This window comes from Lipotes vexillifer, unplaced genomic scaffold (genome assembly GCF_000442215.2).
Source record: "Lipotes vexillifer unplaced genomic scaffold, Lipotes_vexillifer_v1.1 scaffold1492, whole genome shotgun sequence".
In the NCBI taxonomy this organism is placed as follows: Eukaryota; Metazoa; Chordata; class Mammalia; order Artiodactyla; family Lipotidae; genus Lipotes; species Lipotes vexillifer.
In genome coordinates this window covers 231,077-252,058 of record NW_006769666.1, presented here as the reverse complement: position 1 = coordinate 252,058, position 20,982 = coordinate 231,077, and the positions used below count along the sequence as shown (strand labels likewise).

At 50.7% G+C, this 20,982-nt stretch overlaps 1 protein-coding gene across 1 annotated transcript in view; it reads right to left on the bottom strand.

Annotated features, from left to right (window-relative positions):
• INPP5D (inositol polyphosphate-5-phosphatase D) overlaps positions 1–20,982 on the bottom strand; it is a 131,590-nt gene that overhangs the window by 7,899 nt on the left and 102,709 nt on the right. Inside the window, exons 16-24 of the mRNA XM_007445726.1 lie at positions 19,719–19,827; positions 19,462–19,550; positions 15,386–15,467; positions 11,571–11,660; positions 8,910–9,023; positions 7,352–7,434; positions 6,128–6,215; positions 2,256–2,405; positions 1,049–1,145 (exon numbers count right to left, since the gene is read on the bottom strand). Coding sequence (XP_007445788.1) covers positions 1,049–1,145; positions 2,256–2,405; positions 6,128–6,215; positions 7,352–7,434; positions 8,910–9,023; positions 11,571–11,660; positions 15,386–15,467; positions 19,462–19,550; positions 19,719–19,827 — 902 coding nt within the window. The remainder of the gene's footprint in view (positions 1–1,048; positions 1,146–2,255; positions 2,406–6,127; positions 6,216–7,351; positions 7,435–8,909; positions 9,024–11,570; positions 11,661–15,385; positions 15,468–19,461; positions 19,551–19,718; positions 19,828–20,982) is intronic.

The window sequence follows — 20,982 nt, the reverse complement described above, 5'->3', positions numbered from 1 at the left end:
TCTGCTCAGCCAGCCTGTTTCTGAGCACATCCCACTCCCATCCATTGAGCCTGCTTCAGAAGTAAGTGTTAATTCTAATGCTGGTCCAATGGAAAATACTTTGTTGACCTACACTGATCCTGATTCTGGAGTCAAGCAGACATTTGAGAGCTGCAGTGCTTTCATCGAGGGGATTGTAGTAGGCGAAAAAGATTGAAAGGGATCGTTTCATGCCTTGGGCTCCTGTCAGAGGCTGGAGGGGCTGGGAGTTGCTGTGCATGGGGTGGGGGGCTGGGGCGGGCGAGGGCTGGAGGGGCAGGTAGTGGGGGCTGAAAGGAAGAGAGGAATAAGCTGGGCTTGGCGTGGCTTTTGGGATTTTGCTCGGCTACACCTGGCACAGCTTTGCCCCCTTGGCAGGTAAACTGGCGTGGACACCATGACAAACCTCAATGGCTTGAACTCGAGACCGTATCAGTGAGCTGTGGTGACCCTGCTATTTGGGGACTGCTGTCCCCCTCGTAATCCAGACTTTGATGTCCAGATTCTTCCCAGCCCAGTCTCTGCCAAGAGCAGCCTGCACGCACTTCCCCACAATGCTTTTCCGCCTTAGTCACAGGGTGGGGCTTTTAGCCCTGGAGCCATGGCTGCTGATATCCCTGGTCCTCAGGAAATACTGCAGCTGTTCCATGCGACCATCTCTGGGGCTGCTGCCTCCTGGACTGGGCGTCTTCCTAGTAGGGTGTACCTTCCTAAGGCAGGGACTCCACCTAATTTGCCTTGGTTTCTCTAGAACCTGACACCTGGAAGTGCTCAGCCAGTGTTTGTTGAACTGAACCGAACTACGCAGCACAGAAGAGCCTCCCTGGCCTTGTTGCAGTCACACCAGGGGTTTGTGGTTAGAAGCCTCGGAGCTGGAAGCATGACAGGCTTTTCGTGGCCAGCGCTTTCTTTCCCTCTGGGTCCTTGCTTTCTCTCTGCTCCAGTTCCCCACTCCCAGTCCTGGGTCTGCAAAGCCACGCTAGCTTGCAGTGAAGCCCTGGCAACACCCTCCCCCCGCTCCCCCCTCTACCTGTTGGCAGGTTCCCACTGCTTCATGGGGTCCTGGCTGGTGAGGCTCTTCAGACACTTGGGTGCACTGGACTCATCCCGCTCTGTCTTCACAAAGTCTGCAAGAAAAGGGCCAGGAAAGAGCATGTGAGAGCATGCAAGGGCCCAGCTCCCAGGGTTTGGGCCAGGATGGCAGAGAGGTTTCCCCTGGCAAGCGGAAGCTGGAAAGTGAATAATGGCTGCCTGGGGGCAGATTCTGAGACCTGGTGTGAGTTTGGTGATGGATTAGTTATGCCTGCACGGCTCCAGACGGAGGGAAGTTGGCATGTGTGACCGAGAGTTGTCATTTCATGCAACATTTCCAACTTGTTGGTGTCAGCAAGGGATAAAACAGACAAACATTTCTTGGCAGATCTAAATAAAAAAAACACAAGAGGATTTGGTGCCCAAAGCCAACCTGTTCACGAGTTTAACGGGGAACTGGGACCCTGTCTTCATATCTGACTCTGGCTATGGTTGCAGGGGTGCCAAGTCCCCCTCAGGTCTAGATCCTGCTAGAGAAAGGAGCCCCCAGAGGGTGGAGGAGGAGCCCCATCCAAGGGAGGCAGCACCCATGATGGCCCAGGGCCTTCCCACGAGCAGGGGGTGTCAGACCGTCCCACATCTTGCTGTCTCACTGTCTGTGTGAGAGGCGGGACCCCATCACGTTCACAAATTTGCGTGAGTGAACCTGCACTTTCCCCTTGGGCCAGCCACTTACTCGGTGTGTGACCTTCAGCCAGTCACTTAACCTCTCTGTGCCTCAGTTTCCTGATCTACCGAACAAGGGTAGCACCTGGCTCTCAGAGCTATGGTGAGAGATAAATGAGACAACGTTTACAAGTTGATCATTTCATAGATCAAGTAGAAAATTAAAGCCCAACGCATTTTAGGCATCGTTATTTGAGTGCTTTTGAGCGAGAAGTAAAGCAAAGAGGAGAAGGAAATAATGACCTCTTGCCTGTGTGAGAAGGAAGAAAGGCTGGGGCCAGGCAAGGGTGACTGTGGCTGTGGGGTGTTGTGGTTCTGTAGGGAACCTCTCGAACCTGCTAAGGGTTGGGCCAGATTGCCTCTGAGATCCCCTCCGACGCTGCATTTCTGTCTGAGGCCACAGCGGAGAGACTATTCCGTTCCTGTCCCCTAGCCAGCAGCACTGAAGAGGGGGCAGGGGAGGGGTCGTGCCCACTTACCATAGAGCTTCTCCCTCTTCTTGCCTTGGGAGGTCTGCAGCTTAATCTCCCCCTGGAAGTGACCCATCATCTCTCCGTGGTGGGTGAGAGGCGTGTAGATGGGGAGCTGAGTTTCCGTGGCCTCTAACCGTAGAGCAATGCAGCCCTCGCCTGGGGAAGTGGGGAGACAGTAGTCATGTCAAGACACCGCCCCCCCGCCCCCAGCAGCCCAGCCCTGCCATTTCACCAGAGAAACACCATGCATTTGGCCTGGAGAGTTAGCTCTCCCACCCAGAGATGATCCTTTGCGACAATGGCCAAGGCAGGGATTATGAAACAAAACTTTCAGAACAACTCCTCAGCAATTTGGGGAAAACATCTCAAACCTTACAGCAAAATGAACTCCACGCAGATTAGTGGATATAAAATAAAGTAAATCATAGAAAATCCGGCAGAAAACCAGAATTAAATACTACTCTGATTGCTGGAAGGAATAACTTCGCAAGGTTTGAAGCAGTGTGAGAAATGACAAAACAACACTGACAGATAGAAAAGTTTAAAACTTCTGCACAGAGAAAAAACAAAAATGGAAAGAGGACTGAGTGGGAACATTAGTTGCAGCCAGCTTCACACAGAGGGTATTTTATCTGAACTCCTCAAAATCAAATCTCCAGCAGATAAATGGGCAGATAACCCCACACACATTTTCCACAAAAAGCAGCATAGGTGGTTGATTTCAGTACATGGATACTAGTTCAGTCTGCTGAGCCATCAAAAATGCAAATTAAGGCAGCAGTAAGAGACTCTCTCACAGACATGAAATTAACAAAAGCAGACGCAAAGGATACCCAGTGCCAGCAAGGATCTGGGGAAACCTGTACACTGGCATGTGGCAAGGTCCACAAGGCAAGACGGAGCCTTCACAGCCATCAGTTGGGTGCCGAGCACCAACAACCACACACATATGTATACCCTTTAGCCAGCAAACACGGGAACTTGCCCTAAAGAGACGACCCAAAAGAATAACCAATGTAGCCAAAGGAAAATAAAAGGTGTCCACAAGGAAGAAAAGAGAACCCTCCTCCACTGTTGGTGGGAATGTAAATTGGTGCAGCCGCTAGGGAAAACAGTATGGAGGTTCCTTAAAAAAAAACTAAAAATAGAGTTGCCATGTGATCCAGCAGTCCCACTCCTGGGCATATATTCGGAGAAAACGCTAATTTGAAAAGATACATGCACCGCGATGTTCACAGCAGCACTATTTACAATATCCAAGACATGGAAGCAACCTAAATGGCCGTCGACAGACGAACGGATAAAGATGTGGTATACGTGCACAATGGAATACTACTGAGCCATAAAAAAAAGAAAGAATGCCATTTGCAGCAACAAGGATGGACCTAGAGATTATCATACTGAGTGAAGTCAGAGACAAATATCATATGATATCACTTATAACTTATATGTGGAATCTAAAAGATGATACAAATGAACTTATTTACAAAACAGCAATAGACTCACATAGAAAACAAACTTATGCTTACCAAAGGGGAAAAGGGGTGGGGGAGGAATAAATTAGGAGTTTGGGATTAGCAGATGTAAACTATTGATACTATATATAAAATGGATAAACAGCAAGGTCCTACTGAATAGCACAGGGAACTATATTCAATATCCTATAATAAACCATAATGGAAAACAATATGAAAAAGAATATATATATATATATATATATATATATATATATACACACACACACATATAAAACTGAATCACTTTGCTATACATCAGAAACTAACTCATTGTAAATCAACTGTACCTCAATAAAAAATGAAAATGTCCACAAAGAGATCCATCTCAGCATTGTTGATAACACTAACAAAAATAATTTGCAGAGCCTCAATAGTAGCAGTAAGGAGTACTTTAAAAACCGAGGATATAGTAAATCCATGGAATATTCTGAAGCCATTAAAAGCAACCATCATGAAGCCTGGGTCAGAGGATCATGGAAAATGTGTATCAACTAATACCAGGTGAGGAAAGCAGAATATAAATGGTGTCTCTGTGATAATTATTCATATAGAAGTCTATGTGTGCCTATGGATGAACACGGGAGTGTAAAAGCAAAATAAAAATGATTGCTGTAGCAAGGAATGAGGCTGCTGGATGATTTGTTCCCCTAGTTATCAGTATGATATGCTGTCTGTCAGCATGAACACCAAGAGGAGGAGGCAAAGGAGAACTACAGTGTTTGAAAAGAAAATGGAACCGTCTGACCTGTGTTCCCGCTTCCTGCCAGCAAACCTCCCGACACCCTGGCACCCACGTGGATCCTCTCTCTTTGCTCCATCACAGTCCTTGGGCTCTGCCCGCCCCTGCCCTGGCGCAGGGACCCTCTTCCCAGTGCTGCACTGGGAGGGAGTGGAGGGCACGATTCTGGAGCTGGGCTGCCTGGGTTCAAGTCCAAGGTCACACAACAGCCTGTCAAACTCACTCAGTGGCTGTGTGACCTTGGACAAATCACTTCATTTTCCCACCTCTGCAATGAGGGTGGTGATGGTACCTACATCCAGAGCCTGCACCATGGGTGACAGACACACATGGGCACGCTTCCTGTCTGTAGCCTCCTTCTGCTTCCCGGCTTCCACTGATCGGCATTAACCCCCCTCAAATTCCTTCCACTGAAAACACACACCCTCCCTGGACCCAGCTGCACATCCTGGTCTCTCATGCCCTCGGCCTCCCCACCCCTGCTCACTCCCTCGCCGTGCACACGGCTCTCCCAAGCCCACAAGTCCCCGAGTCCCTCTGTCTGCAGGACACTGGTCTTTATTTGGTTGGATCCCTCGGCCACATTTGCTATCACAACCACGTGGTCTTGACCAGCTCTGACCGCATCCCCGACACCAGTCTTTGGCGTTCCTCCCACTTCTCTGGCTGAACTGTTTTAGTCTCCTTTGCCTGCTACTCACCACAGCCAGCCCAGTTCAGGAAACGGAAACATTAACCCCAGCAACTCAAACCACAGGTTCAGGGCCATCCTCGACCCTCTTCCCCCGATTCCCGTGGTCAAACAATTTCCCTTCTCAGTACCTCTCAATTTTAACCTGTCTCTCCATTTTTTTTTTTAACCATCGCTACTTTCATTCTGGCTCCCTCATCTCTCGTGTTGATCACTGCAAACATATATTCCTAAGATGCAAAGCTGACCATGTTACCATCTTGCCTGACTCTTCTGTGGGTCCCTTCTGTCCCCAGGATACGATATCTACCCCTAGCCTGGCTTGTATGGATCTGGCTCCAGACTCTCTCTGGCTACCTGCCCCCTCACTCCACGCTCTAGCTGCGCTGAATGCACCAAGTGCAAGGGCAAACCTGGAGCCATGGACAGGCTGAAGATTTTACAGAAGATGGTGTCTCTCTAGGAGGACAGTTACTGGGGCCACAGGCGTTCTCAAGCCTGCCTGGTCTGGGCAGTAAGCAATGCCGGGAAGACCTGGGTTCAAATTAGGGCTCAGCCAGTTACAACCTGTGTGACTTAGGCAAGTCACTTCACCTTTCTGAGCCTCAGTTTACTTATCAGCTAACTGAGAGAATAGTATCTGCTTCACAAGGTCATGTCAGGATAGATCAAGTAATACGTGCAAGCACCTAGCACAGAATCGGACACAGGAAAGGCTCCATAGATGGGAGGTGTTGTGGCTGCTTGCTGTCAGTCCCAGGAGCCTGATGGGGTCGGAAGGATAGCTTTCCAGTATCTGTCCCTCTGGCAGCACAGGGATGGGGAACAGAGAAGCCGGTGGGCTTTTGTGAAGGAGATACCACTGCTTCCCTTACATCAGAGGCTCGATCAGCAGGTGTGACACCTGCAGCCCCTGTCCTGGGACCCTTACCGTAGGATTCGTCACTGTCAGAGGACTTAATGCTTATCAGGATGTGCTGGTCCAGCAGGTACTCGGGGTCAGAGATGATGGGCTTCAGCTGCAGAGAGAAGGGCACAGGATTAGCTTGGACAGGTGGGGGACAGGTGTGTGAGGGTTGCCAGCCCAGAGGAGGGGAATGCATGGGAAAAAGGACTGTAAACAAATACAGTCTTTTAAACAAATCTTTTTAAACAAATCTGAATCCCTGATTTTCTTGTCCCTAGAGAGCAGGAAGGAACCCATGTGTCCACCCTGCACATCAAGGTGGGGTTAACCCCATCGCACTGTGCCCCGGCCCCGGGGAGAGGGCCTGACTCCAAACATGCCTTACCCCCCTGCCTCCATGCCCTTCCTCCCCCTCTTCTGCCCACCCCAGGTCCAAGGGGGATGGGGCCGGGCTGATACACAGACACTGGTGGGACCAGGAGCCAGGTCTGAACGCACCCCACTCCCTGCCCCCCAGCAGGGTACAGCCCTCTCCTCGGCCCCCTCCCGGGATGGAGCTGCATTGAAGGGGGCACCATGGGGCCTGCCCTCCATCTGGGCAGGAGGAGGCCTGTGTCCACCTGCAGCAGAGCCCCTCGCGTGGGCCTGTACTGTCCTGTGGGGTGTTGGAGGGTGGCTCAGCGAGGGACAGACACACATCCTGGATTCACTCCTACATGCTGGCTACAACTTGTGACCTTCTCATATCTTAAGCCTTCCTCGTGCAGACCCCAACACAGTAAGGCCTAATGAAAAGGCCCCAGCCTGCCCCTTTCCTTCCCATCCACAGATAACAAGACACCCCTTGTGCAGGCCTCTGGCTGCATGCTGACTGACAGGATGGACTCTAACTCCATTCAGAAAGTTCCAGAACGTCACTGCAGCCGCGTGACCATGAACAAGCCTCTCTGGCATCTGCCTCCAGTCCTTTCTCTGTAAAGTCACCTGGTCAGATGAGGCACCCTCTAGATCCCTTCCACGATCCATCAGGGGAATCGAAATTCATTTAGGAGTATTGGGGCCACTAGGCTCAGGCCTACATTTAACCACTGCTGGGAAGGGCGTCATAAGCCGCCTTGAAAGAGAGGCAGCCTCTCCTGCCTTTGGCCTGTGGGATTCCCAACCCCTCTGGTCAGGCCTGGCCGGAGCTCCGCCACTGGCCAGCACCGCTGTCTGACGAACGCAAAATCCTCCCTGTTGTTGAATTACCTTCGGAAGGGTCTCGCCAAACTTCACTACCAGCTCCCCTTCGCTTCCTTCTTCATTGTCTCCTTCCTGACTCTTGACGAAACCTGTCCGAGTACAAGGCTGGCTTTCAGAAAACAGCACAAGAACCAGAGAAGACTCCTTGGGTTGTCCCACCAGGACCAATGAAGATACCCGCCTTCCTCTTGTATCTGTAGGGGCCACAGCATCGTTTAGGAGTCAGGCTTGTTGGGGATTCTGTTTTGGTGCAGGGGATGGTCACTTGCCAACAGGGTCTAATTATTTTTAGGAGACTCAGAGATTCCCCTCCTTTTTGGCTCCACTTTGCAACAAACCAGGCAGCAAAGAAATCATCACATCACCGGCAAGGAGATTAGGAAACATGATGGTTCCTCCCACTCAAGATAGCAGCCTTTTGAAATGCTAATTTAAGCTTCCTAATATGCTGTTTCCATAGAAATGTATGCAAATGCCTTGATATTTTATTAAAAACACCCGCACAAAAAATCCTCATCATTTTTGGAAGTGCTCTGCCCTTGCTGGGTGAACGGGGACCTGGAGACTTCCTGGAGAAGGCGGATCTGTCACCAGCCCAGGCTGGGTATGAGGAGGAAAGAGGGCGGGGCAACACTGCAGCTGGTGGCACAGGTGGTCCAGTTCCCAATTTCTGGAAGCATCTGTCATCCCGTCACAAAATGCCTCCTTCTGTGGTGTTGATTTGCCAGCCTCTCCCCCCCCCCAACCCCCGACCATCTCAGCAAGGAGAGCTAGAAACCACACAGATGCCCTCACCGTGGAACAGCTTTAGATAATATGCCTAGAAATGTCACCTAGAAAGGGTGTTTCCTAAACACAGTTTGTGCGAACTGCTGCTGGCTGTTGGCTCCCCCCCCCCCCCCCCCCCCCAACCCCCGACCATCTCAGCAAGGAGAGCTAGAAACCACACAGATGCCCTCACCGTGGAACAGCTTTAGATAATATGCCTAGAAATGTCACCTAGAAAGGGTGTTTCCTAAACACAGTTTGTGCGAACTGCTGCTGGCTGTTGGCTGGCCGTCCATCTCTAGTTTGCTTTTGGATGCTCAGACCACCTGAGAAAGATGCCTGTGATGTCGCAAAGAGCAGAGGACCCCGGGGAAGAACAAACGATTACCAGCAGCTGCTCTGGCCCCAGCGCTGGCCTCCACAAGCTCTGGACCTTTGCCCAAGACCCTCTGGTTGAGTTGGAGCCCCGGCTTGGAGGACCCTCGAGTGGGCTAAACTCTGCCCGGAGGGGCAAGGAGAGGATCCAGCTGCCCAGCTGTCTACAAGGGGCCAGGGGTCTGTGCACCAGTGACTGACCCGTCCCTGGGGCTGGAGCAGCAGTATTGTGGGATACTGGGGGCCCCTGTAGTAACTGGGTGTCTCCTTGTACCGTCCACCTGCAGCCCCACTCTGTGACCCCCGCTTTGAGGCTGATCTGTAGTCTTTCCCAGAAAGCGGAGAAAAGCACCATCAATGACAAGGCTTTTGTGGAAGAGCCGTGCCTGTCCCCCTGAGAGGCAGTTCAGCAAGCACGTACTCTCCAAGCAGCTCGAGTGGAACTCCAGGTAGAATTTGGTCTGAGATTTGGTCTTCAGTGTGGCGTAGCACCTGAGAAACTCAATCTGCCCTTGGCTGTCGACAGTCCCGGGGCCTGGAACAGGTGAGAACAGAGATTCGGTTCCACAACGTGTCTAGAGATGGAGTGTTTCAAACCAGCCCCCGGACACCGAGCTCCTTCCTAGGGTCCAGGGAAGTTGAGAGTCTAAGTGGAAGGAGAGGTTTCTCCTGAAATCCCACCACCCACACCAAGCATCCCCGATGATGGTAACAGCCTCTCTGACGAGTCAAAGCTGGTGCAGAGCAGAGCGGGAAAAGTTCTAGGCTCAGCTTTGCCACTAAAGCTGTGTGGCCTTGGGCAGCGCCCTTAATGCCTCAGCCTCCCCATGGGTTCTTGCAAAGAGAGCTTGTGTACTGAATGGCTCAGGCGCCTGCCACCCAAATCTGTCTCATTTCTTTTGCTTTTTTTTTTTTTTTTTTTTTTTTCCTGTATTATAAGCCAGCTGAAAATGCTGAAACCTTGGAAAGATGGAACTTGAAAGGAAGCAGAGAGGTTTTTTTTTTTTTTGCCCATTTTTATTTTTTATTTATTTTTTTACATCTTTATTGGAGTATAATTGCTTTACAATGGTGTGTTAGTTTCTGCTTTATAACAAAGTGAATCAGTTATACATATACACATGTTCCCATATAATCTGTCTCATTTCTGAGTTCAGGTAGTGAGGGATGCCTGTCGCCCTTCCTCGGGCAAAGTTACCCCTGCTGCTTACTCTGAGCTCCTTCTGCTTACCTGTACCCAGGTACCTTGCAGGTATGCTCTTCATTTAGATGATGCTTTTGCAAGTGTCCTTAGGCTGGCTTTGAACAGTGTTCTGTCCCTCCATATAAATTCTGAGCCACCAGAGAGCAGGGACACACACTCCCTTCCTCTATCCCTCCCATCCTTCCTGCTTCCCTTTCTTTTTCTTCTTCCCTTTATTGAAGACAAACTGACACATATAATTGTGTACCCTTCAAGCGTACAACGCAATGACTTGATATACATATACACTCTGAAATGATTATCAAGATCAAGATAACTAACACATCTGTCACCTCACATAATTAACTGTGTGGTAAGAACGCTTAGGATCTACTCTCAGCAGATTTTAAGTGTACAATGCTGTATCATTACCTATGGTCACACCAAGCTGAATTTCAGATCCCTGGAAATTATTCATCTTATAACTGGAAGTTGGTACCCTTCGACTTACATCTCCTCCCCGCAAACGCCACCAGCTCCTGGCAACCATCACTGTACTCTCTGAATGAAGCTGGCTTTTTAAAAAAAGATTCCACGTATAAGTGATACTATATATGTATCTTGTACTTGTTTTTCTGTCTGGCTTATTTCACTAAGCCTTCCTTTCTTTTTTTAACTCCCCAGCACCAAGGCCAGGCTCTGCTTGGGTAGACGTTCAACCAACGCTCAATCCCGGTAATCGGTGTTTGTGAGCATCTGCTGTGTGCCGAGTCGCAGTGGAGGGAGGGCAAGGCTGACCCTGGGGATGTGATGAGGGTCCTCATCAAGGGTGTGATGCATAGGCTGCCCCACCAACGCTGTAGGAACTCAGAGACAGGAGAGATGGGTGGGAACTGGAGAAGAGGTGGAAGGTTCTGGAAAGGCACAGTGACCAGAGCTAGGAAAGAGGCAGGACGGTGGGTCAAGGCTTGTGTGCAGAGTGGAGGTCACACTGCTGGGCCCATGGATGTTAGACCCACCAGCCTATGGGCAAGAGTGTCCCAGAAGACAGGGTTCCAGCCTCACCTACACCCCTCAGGGCACCAAGGACACAGAGGAATACAGGCTTCTCCAACCTGTATTGGGCCCTGCACTCAGCCCTCCTAAATGATGTCTGCTGACCATGGAAGTGGGGGGTGGGCAGAGGAGGTGACAACATGGCTCCCCGGTCACCCAGACCCAGGGCTGGACATGCCACAGACAACACCCAGAGCCCTGCTGGGACAAGGCTGGCCTGGCTACCAGGGCCGAGCTGGATTGCTTGAAAAATTACCTGCAAATCTATAGAGTATTATTAACTCTGATGTTTCCCCAAACTCAGTCACCCGCATCCTATCTTCACAATTTTTACCGCCTACCACGCACATGCGCTAAGATTGACTTAACGTTTTCTTTAAATAGACTCGCTTTTAAAACTTAAATAATCATATTTAAATAAAAAGCTATATCATAAGACTAAATGGAAAACCAGTGTTTCTTGCCTTACACAGAAGAGTCATATTTAAAACATATTAAAATAAATGCCTTACTAGTAAATGTTCATCCACGTCCCACCCGGAATTGTCTTTGGTGGCACATGTGCCACACCTTGGAAAACACTCATTTTCCCAATTTTAAAGGCTGTATTAACACTGAAGCTTAAAAAAAGCGGGCATATTTGCCAAAGACAGTAAGAACATGCTCTGGACTGAAATCATGATGTGGTTTGGACATGAAGGGACCCAATGGATGGACTGTGGACTTGCCTGGAAGGATAAGCCTTTATCTAACACAGACAACTGATTCCTGCAACCAGAAGATGAGCACCCAGGCCTTCTGTCCGCATGGAGAACAGAGGGATGGACACCACCCACCGCTTACCGTTCTTGGAGACAAACTGGGAGGTGACTCCTGCCTCAAATGTGGCAAAAACAGGGCTGTGGTCACTTGTCATGATGTCACTGGTGCTGCCTGCAGGGGAGGGAAGGAATTTCTGAGCAGGAAAGGAGAAACCCTTCTGGTCAAGCCAAGGATGGCAAACGCATGGCAGAAATCAACTTGCACTTATGGAAGCTTCCAGAAGTTTCATGGTTTTGTACCTGTTGTTCCATTGACCTTCCACAACCACGCTTGAAAGTAGTAAAAGAGTGGGACCCTGTCTCCTCCATGACTAATTGTGGCTGTAGTAGTTTTTCCTAAAGACTTGTGAGTTTTTAAATATATAGATCACTGCGTGTATGAACTGTGGAGCTTTTTCTGGTCTAAGCATTTTGTTGTATTGATGAAGCACTCACAGCCCAGAGCGGGATGGGGATTTAGGGTCACTGAGCCCATCAGTGAGAAATGGCACCTTCAACTGAAGGTGACATTTCAGGAGAGAGTAGAAGGTGATAAAGTGCAGACGATGTTTTTAAGGAGCTTGGTGCTTAGATGAGAAGAGAAGGCAGCAGAGCATGTTTGGAGGGGTTAAGAGAAAGAGCAGAGGTCTAGGAATCCTGAGTCCCATGTGCTTTTGATATGTCATGTGGAAATGTCTGGCTGGGTACTCAGGGCCGGAGATCTATCTTCAGATTTGGAGTCATGATGTTAGGTGGAAGCAGAGGCCTCGAGGACGTTTTGGCCCCGCTGGGAAGACATGAAGGATGACAAGAGATGAGGATGAAACTCCAGGACACACCCAGCATCAGTGGGCAAAGGAGACACAGCACAGGAGACCGAGAAGGCAATAAACATATATAAGTCGTTCCCAATAAAGCTTTTACAAATCAGCAAAGAAAAAATAAACATACCACTCCTCTACCAACCAAAGGATATGGGCAGAAAATTCACAAGAGAAATATAGATGGCCAATAAACAGGAAAAAAAAATTGCTCGCTTGCAAACAACCGTCAAAAAGACAACTTAAAACAACAGTGAGATGGATGGAGAAAGAGAATGAGAAGAAGAAAGACAGTGGGATGCTGGGACTGGGGACAGTGGAGGTGCTGGGACTGGGGACAGTGGAGGTACTGGGACTGCGGACAGTGGAGGTGCTGGGACTGGGGACAGTGGGGTCGCTGGGACTGGGAACAGTGGAGGTGCTGGCACTGGGGACAGTGGGGATGCTGGGACTGGGGACAGTGGAGGTGCTGGGACTGGGGACAGTGGAGGTGCTGGGACTGGGGACAGTGGGGGTGCTGGGACTGGGGACAGTGGGGGTGCTGGGACTGAGGATAGTGGGGTCGCTGGGACTGGGGACAGTGGAGGTGCTGGTACTGGGGACAGTGGAGGTGCTGGGACTGGGGACAGTGGGGTCACTGGGACTGGGGACAGTGGAAGTGCTGGGACTGGGGACAGTGGAGGTACTGGGACTGGGGACAGTGGGGATGCTGGGACTGAGGATAGTGGGGTCGCTGGGACTGAGGATAGTGGGGTCGCTGGGACTGGGGACAGTGGAGGTGCTGGGAATGGGGACAGTGGGGATGCTGGGACTGGGGACAGTGGGGGTGCTGGGACTGAGGATAGTGGGGTCGCTGGGACTGGGGACAGTGGAGGTGCTGGTACTGGGGACAGTGGAGGTGCTGGGACTGGGGACAGTGGAGGTGCTGGGACTGGGGACAGTGGGGTTGCTGGTACTGGGGACAGTGGAGGTGCTGGGACTGGGGACAGTGGGGATGCTGGGACTGGGGACAGTGGGGTCGCTGGGACTGGGGACAGTGGAGGTGCTGGGACTGGGCTAGAAGGAGAGCATGGAGCAAAAGGCCCAGGTGAAAAGCTTATCCAGGCAAGGAGGAGGGCATCCCTTCCCCGAGACAGGAGGCAAGGTGTAGGAGGGGCAGCAGTCTAAAGCATGCCTGGCCATCGGCAGGAAGAAGTCAGTGAGGATCCGGTGCTGTGTGAAGCGGGAGATGATGGAGGAACAGGGGTCAGGCCGAGTGAGGGGCTACAAGCTTGTGGTGGCTACAGAAGAGGAGAAGTTAAAGGGTGGACAAGCAGAGTTTTAAAAATTGTTCTTAAAAATACTTTAGATGTGTATTGACCGTGATAGCATTAGCACTACAGTTAACTGTGCCTGAAACCTGGGAGGTGGACTCCTAACTAGGTGGCCTCCCTATAACCACGCCCTGTGGGTCCACCCCCTCACAGTGAGTCTGGGCTTGGCCAGGTGACTTCCTTTAACCAACAGGACATTGGTAAATGTGTGGCAAGCAGAGACCTAAAAAGTACTTCCACATCCGGGACTGTCAGCTGGGAATCCCAGTACCAGGAAGCAGCAGCCTGAACTAGCCTGCTGGATGATAAGCAAATATTAAGGTAGTTGTTACACAGCAATAGATAACTGATACATGCTATTGATGTCACCACCATGAGGCTCAAGCTCAAAGTTTACCCCAATTTCCTGAGCTCTGGACATTCATCCCCTTTTCTTTCCCAATTTCCTGCCCACTCACAACTTATTAGACCCTCCCCCAGCATTCCATGAAATACTGTTAGCAAAATTCCTTACCTCTTCAAACTTTCCCTTCATGTTTCAAACCTGGCCCTTCCTGGAAGTCACTGCAGCTTCCCAGGCGAGGCCTGGCTTTCCTCCCCCTCGCTAATGCACAACCCAGACAGGGAGCAGCTGTGTCCTCCTAGCTCCTCAGTGCCACTGGCAGACGAGACTCCCTCCTTTCTAAAAACCTCCATGATAGGGTCGTTTTGAAAACCAGATTTAGGCTCAAAAAGCAGTAATGCCACAAGCCACCGCTTTCTCCTGAATTTCTGCAGAGGGTGGCTGGAAGGCAGACTCGACTGCAGAATTGGCAGGACTCATGGAGCTGCAGGACGAGGGACAGAGGCAGCGCTGAGAGAGGACCGGGGTGATGGCTGGTGGCAGGAAGGGTCACAGGCCTGGAGAGTGCGGGTGTGGATGGGGTATGAGGAGGGGACATACAAGTGAGAAGGCTGAGTGCAGAGGGTGGGATGTGGGCCTTTGTAGGTTTTGAAGCAGAACAGTTCCTTGGCTGTGGGAGTGGGTTGCCTTTCCGCGCATCTAAAGGGGAGTGAAGTCCCTCCTGGGCACAGAGCTCAGAGGCCAGGGGACTGAAGGGTGCGCGCCTTAAACTAGCCCAGGGTAGCTGCTCTGGTCCCTTCTGGGCAGCAGAAGGCATGCACAAAAGAAAGGAATGGAAACCAGTTCAACTTTATGGGACCTGAATTGAACGTGGGGATTTGAGGGTCCCCACAGAGGGTGGGAGCCAGGAAGGTGGCCACTGGGCAGCAGCAAAACCTCCACTCTGCGGGGGTGAAACAGGGCTGGATAACTTTTCCATAATTATTTATTTTAATATTGCATCTTGTGTCTTTGTCATCAATTTACCCCAGTTGATCTTTAAATCTCTCCCAAACACGTGTGTGTAGTCATGATAGGCATTTGGTTGAACCACATGAATTTCCAATAGTTAACGATTTCTGATCTATGAAAACACCACTTTATATGGTTCAAACCTAATAGGCTCTTTTCAAAAAAATAAATCTAGATCTATTTTAAAAAGTGCCCCATAATTCAAATGTTTCCCAAACCAGAAGATATTTATTCTGTGGCAGCCCCAAGATGGGACAGGATGCATCACCTTTTTAAGGTCACCTGACTGGGGTTGCAGCGAGTTCTCCCATTTTACAGATGGACAGACTGTTTAGTTTAGGGCAGTTAAACCTCTCAACGTGCCACTCACCGTAGGACTGACACAGCACGTGCACCAGAGGGTAAGACTTCCAGAGGACGCGGTCACACCACGAGGGCAAGTTGTACTTCATCTGCAAGAGCCCAAGGCACAGCTTTGTAACATGCGCGCTACTTACACCGTAAAAGAAGAGATCGAGGCACTGCATCTGTAATCCTGGATTCACCTGCTGCTGGTTTTTATAGGATTTCCCCAGAGGTGGCTTTAGACCCTTTCCGCCTGTCTTAAGTCCTGGCTCCACGGCCACGCGCCACACTTTCAGACACCTGGACTCCTGTTTTGTTTTTTTTTTTTTGCCTCTCACTGTTGTGGCCTCTCCCGTTGCGGAGCACAGGCTCTGGACGCGCAGGCTCAGCGGCCATGGCTCACGGGCCCAGCCGCTCCGCGGCATGTGGGATCCTCCCGGACCGGGGCACGAACCCGTGTCCCCTGCATCGGCAGGCGGACTCTCAACCACTGCGCCACCAGGGAAGCCCTGGACTCCTGTTTTAGAATGAGATCGATTCACCTGGCTGTGCTTCCTTACCCTCCTCATTATTTCAGAATCTCTTGTATTTTTACATTCTCTTCCTTTGTTTTTCTGACTCAGATGAACCCCTCTACCTGTACATTCAACCCAGCCACTCACTTTAATAACACACTCCAGCTACCCCCCGCACCCGTTCATCCACCTATATACTTACCATCCATCCATCCACTTACCTACCCGTCAACTCACACATCCATCCCTCATCTACCTATCCATCCATCCATCCGTCCGTCCATCCATCCATCCATCCATCTATCCACTTACCCATCCACATATCCATCCACCCCTCCACATACCCATCTAATCTTTCAAACAACATGTACTATGATGAGCCCTCTCCAAGCTACACTGGGAACAAGTGTCCACTGGGTGTGACAGACAAGGCAAACTGGCAATGATAGCAACCCTCCTTAAGGAATATCATTTCCCACTTACGTTCTAGCTCTTTCTCCTCTGCCTACAAACATAAAAGTTCTCATCCTAAAAGAGCCTTCAGTTACTTTTCTCTTTTCTTCTTTTTGCCAATTTTCTTTCAAGAATGTTCTGTTTTCACTGCCTCTACTTCTGGACTGCCCATTTACTCTTTTTTAACTTGAGGTACAACCTACATACAGTAAAGTGTAGTGATCTATACTGTATGGCCTGAGGATCTTTTACATTTGTAGGCGCACATTTAACCACTACCCAGATCAAGATATAGAAAATGTCCATCATCCCAAAGGGTTCCCTCAGGCCCCTTCCTTGTCAATACTGCCTCTGAGAGGTAAACACCACTGGGGCCGATGTCTCCATTGATTAATTTGCCAACTCTTGAACTTATAAATGGACTTACTCAGTGTATACTCCTTTGCATTTGGCTTCTTAGAGCCACCCTTACCCTCCTGCGGTCTGGATTTCACCTCCAAGACGCGATGTCAACTGTTCTTTTAGTGTCCACCCAACCCCTGAACCCAAGTCCAGCTGCTTGTGCAAGGTTCCAGTGACCACACACGTTCTCCTTGACTCACATTCCATGCTGGTGACCACTGATCCTGGCAAGTCTCTCAGCCCCGGCTTCTGTGATGCTGCGAGCTGCCTGCTGGGTCCTCCCACCACCTACACACACGGTTCTTCTGTCTCCTTTGTCGTCTCTGCTTCTCCCTCTCCTCTCTCAACGGAGACGACCCCCAAATCTGTCCACAGCTCTTCTATCTTCACCGTCCGTGTTCTCCTCGGCGACCTCACCTACTCCCATGATCTGACCATCTTCTCTGTGCAGACAACTCCCAAATCTACAACTCAGCCCTATAGCATCAGTCTGGTGTTTTCAGGTGCCTTCTAGATGTTTCCTCTGGGATTTTCCAGTCGTGTTATACAGTAAATCTGAAAACAAGCTCTATTTTTCCCCTCCGAGCCAGCCCTGCCTTCTGATTTCACAGTTTCTATCAACGTCAATCAGATCTATCAACATATCCTGCTTTCCTCCTTTTCTTTCATTTTCACGGGCTCCCCCCCTGCTTCGGGCCCAGTTATTTCTCAGCTGGAGCCTCCGTACTGGCCTCCTCATTGGTCCCCTGCATCATCCTCATCCTTTACACTGACGCAGACCAGTCTTCTCTGTGTATCACTGTGACAATGCTGGCCCCCCAGCAGAACTTGCAGTGGCTTCCTGAAACAGGTGCCCATCAAACAGGTGAAGACATTTTGCCTGGCATCAAGGACCCCCCTCTCTGCCACCTCAGGCCCCAGTTTCTTTCTCCTCATATTCAAATCCAACCAGACCATCCCTTCACTGCCTCCAAATGTACCCCCAGGGACTTGCCCTGAGGGTGCCTTTAAACCAGACGAGCCCAGGCACCCAGCAGCCAGTGGGCACCTCGCAAGGTGTCCTGCCCCGGGTCTCAGCCGTGTCGCGGCAGCAGTGCTGAGCCTGCTCTCCTCTCAGTCTGTGTGTTTTTTGTCTCTAACTCCTGCTTTCTTCTGGCATCTCCCCAACTCTTGGCCTTTTTCTCTCCCAATTCCATCCAGTCTCCCATGTGCCCCTGAGTCCAGATCATGCCCAGAATGCCCTCTATTTCCCCAGGTCTCTAGTGGCCCCAGGGAAGCTCATCACTGCAGCGCCTCTAACCCCCAGGACCCGGCATGGGGCTGGCTCCCCTGGGTTGGGCCCCGGAAGGGGATGGATGCCAGGATTCCCTGCCTTGGCATCTGCTCCGGCAATTCTTTCTACCTGAAGTGGATCAGGCGCCCTCAGCCCTTGTCTGGTCGAAACCCTTCAGGCACCATAAGCGGCCCCTCTTCAGGAAGCCTCCCCGATCCTTCCCTGCCCTGATGGTCATTTCCCTCTGTGACCACTCCTCACAGCATTGGGCACCGCATTATATTCTATCTCTGGTTAGTTAGTTGTGTATTTATCTTGTCTTGTCTTTCCTACTACAAACTCTCTGAGGGCAGACATCTGACTCATCTTTGATCTCCCACGACCTAGGACAGTGCCCAGCCCATATAGGTCATCGGTAAATATCTGTTAAACAAGAATGAAGGGATGCTTTATTACAGTTTCCGCAAACACCGTTCAGTGGAACACAAGTGGTCTCATAAGATATTAATTGATATTTCATGACCAACTGAGTTTGGCACACGAATTTTCCCATCGAGAACCACATGCTCATAAACCTGTAAAGGCTCTGATAAGTCCTGCAGCAAAGAAGCTTGTGTAATGATGATTGACTTGGCAGGTTAGCAAAGATATTTGAGTACAGGACTTAAAAAAGAGACAAAATATACAAACAGCTCATACAGCCTAATATCAAAAGAGCAAACAACCAAATCAAAAAATGAGCAGAAGACCTAAACAGACATCTCTCCAAAGAAGACATACAGACAGCCAACAGGTACATGAAAAGATGCTCAATATCACTAATTATTAGAGAAATGCAAATCAAAACTGCAATGAGGTATCTCCTCACACTGGTCAGAATGGCCATCATCAAAAAGTCTACAAATAAATGCTGGAGAGGGTGTGGAGAAAAAGGAACCCTCCTACACTCTTGGTGGGAATGTAAACTGATACAGCCACTATGGAGAACAGTATGGAGGTTCCTTAAAGAACTAAAAGGAGAGTTGCCGTATCATCCTGCAATCCCACTCCTGGGCAAATATCCGGAGAAAACTCTAATTCAAAAAGATACATGCATCCCAATGTTCCTCGCAGCACTATTTACAATAGCCAAGACATGGAAGCAACCTAAGTGTCCATCAGCAGATGAATGGATAAAGAAGACGTGGCACACACACGCGCGCGCACACACGCACACCCACGGACAGAAGCGTCATGAGGCAACTGCTTGCAGTGTGCATGTCTGGTTGCCCAGCCTCTCCTGAGGGGAGGGTTTTGCTCTGTGACACGATCAACACATGATTTCTAGTTTTCTTTCTTTTTTTGGTTACCTAGTGGATGAGGGTGCTCTTCACTTCCCATTCACCTTTATGGGAATGGACAAAAGAGGGGTGAGGTGTGCAAGGGGGGCGGAGGCGGAGGGCAGGGAAGAGGACTCACCCCTGTGGCTTTCTGCTTAGTGTAGGCGTATTTGTCCCGAGTCAGTCTTTCAAAACGGTACGTGGGAGCGAATGTGATTTCTTCCTCCTCTGCAACCAAACAAAACCATGGTTTCAGTTTTGATTTCCCATGTTTCACGTCTGGCCAACTTTGCCTCTTTCCCAGGCATAATCCTTCCCCCGGTGAGGATACTTGGGAAAAGGGGAGACAGAATGCTGGAGGGAGAGGGCCCGCGAGAGAGGGATGGCCGTTCTCACCGAAGTGCAAGAAAACCTTCTGCTCCTTTCTCTCCATGAGCAGCTGGTCATGGGACAGGAGGTCTGCATACTGCTGCTGCTTGATCTTCTGGATGATGGTTTCTGCCTCCTGGAGCAAAGACACGGCCAAGCCACTGGTGAGACAACCCTTTCACCAACATGGTGAGAGGCACATCGCCACCTTCCTGCCTGGCACGCCAGGACCCGAGTCCCTGAAGCTGCACTAGACCCTGGTCCCAGGGACGTTGGGCTGGTGCTTATTTACACTCAACCGTTTTATACGGACAATCCTGCAATTGTAGTGAAAGATCGACTCAGTAACATAAGCTCCTGGCTATTCTAACTTTACAGAGGGATACTATTTTTGTGTACCGACTTCTAGCATCATTTTTATAAGGCTTCCCTAGATGGGTAGGTATGTCTCCCTTGCCGTCTGTTCTCTCTGTGAGACAGCCTGTCGTAAAGCCATAAAAGGATCTGAAACCCCAGCCCCTGAAGCTATGGGCATTGGGCCTCCGTGATCCGGGCTCGGACTCCGAGAGTCGGTGTGATATCGGTGGGGTGTGCCATCCTTGGAATCCAGCTGTCCTCCCTCCTGAGACTTACGTTGCCTACGCTTTGGCGAATGCACCTGGCTGACCTCCTGGGGAGTGAATGCGTGGACGGCCCCTTAAACTGTGAAGGGTCAGGATTTGTGGGGCCTCTGTCCACCCCTCTCCCCTCTGCCTGCTCAGTCAGGAGGGAGGGAAGGAAAGCTCCCGAGGAGCACCCCGTGAGGGAGGGAGTGGCCGGGGAGGGGGAGGGGGGCACAGACGGGCCCTAAACGCCGCTGTGGCAGCTGCAGGCCGAGGAGGCCGAGGGATGTGGGAGGGCTGGGAAAACATCTGGGAGGGGAGTCCGAAGGCCCGAGTTCAATCCCAACCGTCAGAGGCCTGTAACCGACCCAAGGCCATTTTCTCGGGCTGCGCGTGCTCCAGGAGCCTCTCCCCGCTGTAAAACCAGGTCCGTTTCTGTCGTCCCCTCTCCCCTCACAGACAGCAGTGCCCAAGTACTCCTGGTACTCAAGGGGCAGACGGTTCTCCTTCCAGGCCTGGCCTGCCCCGTCTTTCAGGAGCAACCGAGCCTCGCTCCAGGCGTGTCCAGGGGCCATGCCTGCCCACTCCCTTCGCAGGGAATCTTTTGCCCGCCCTGAGTGAGCAAGGCCATCTGTGCCACGTGGCCCCTCTGACTGCTGCTCACTGGACGGGCATCCAACTTCAGGAAT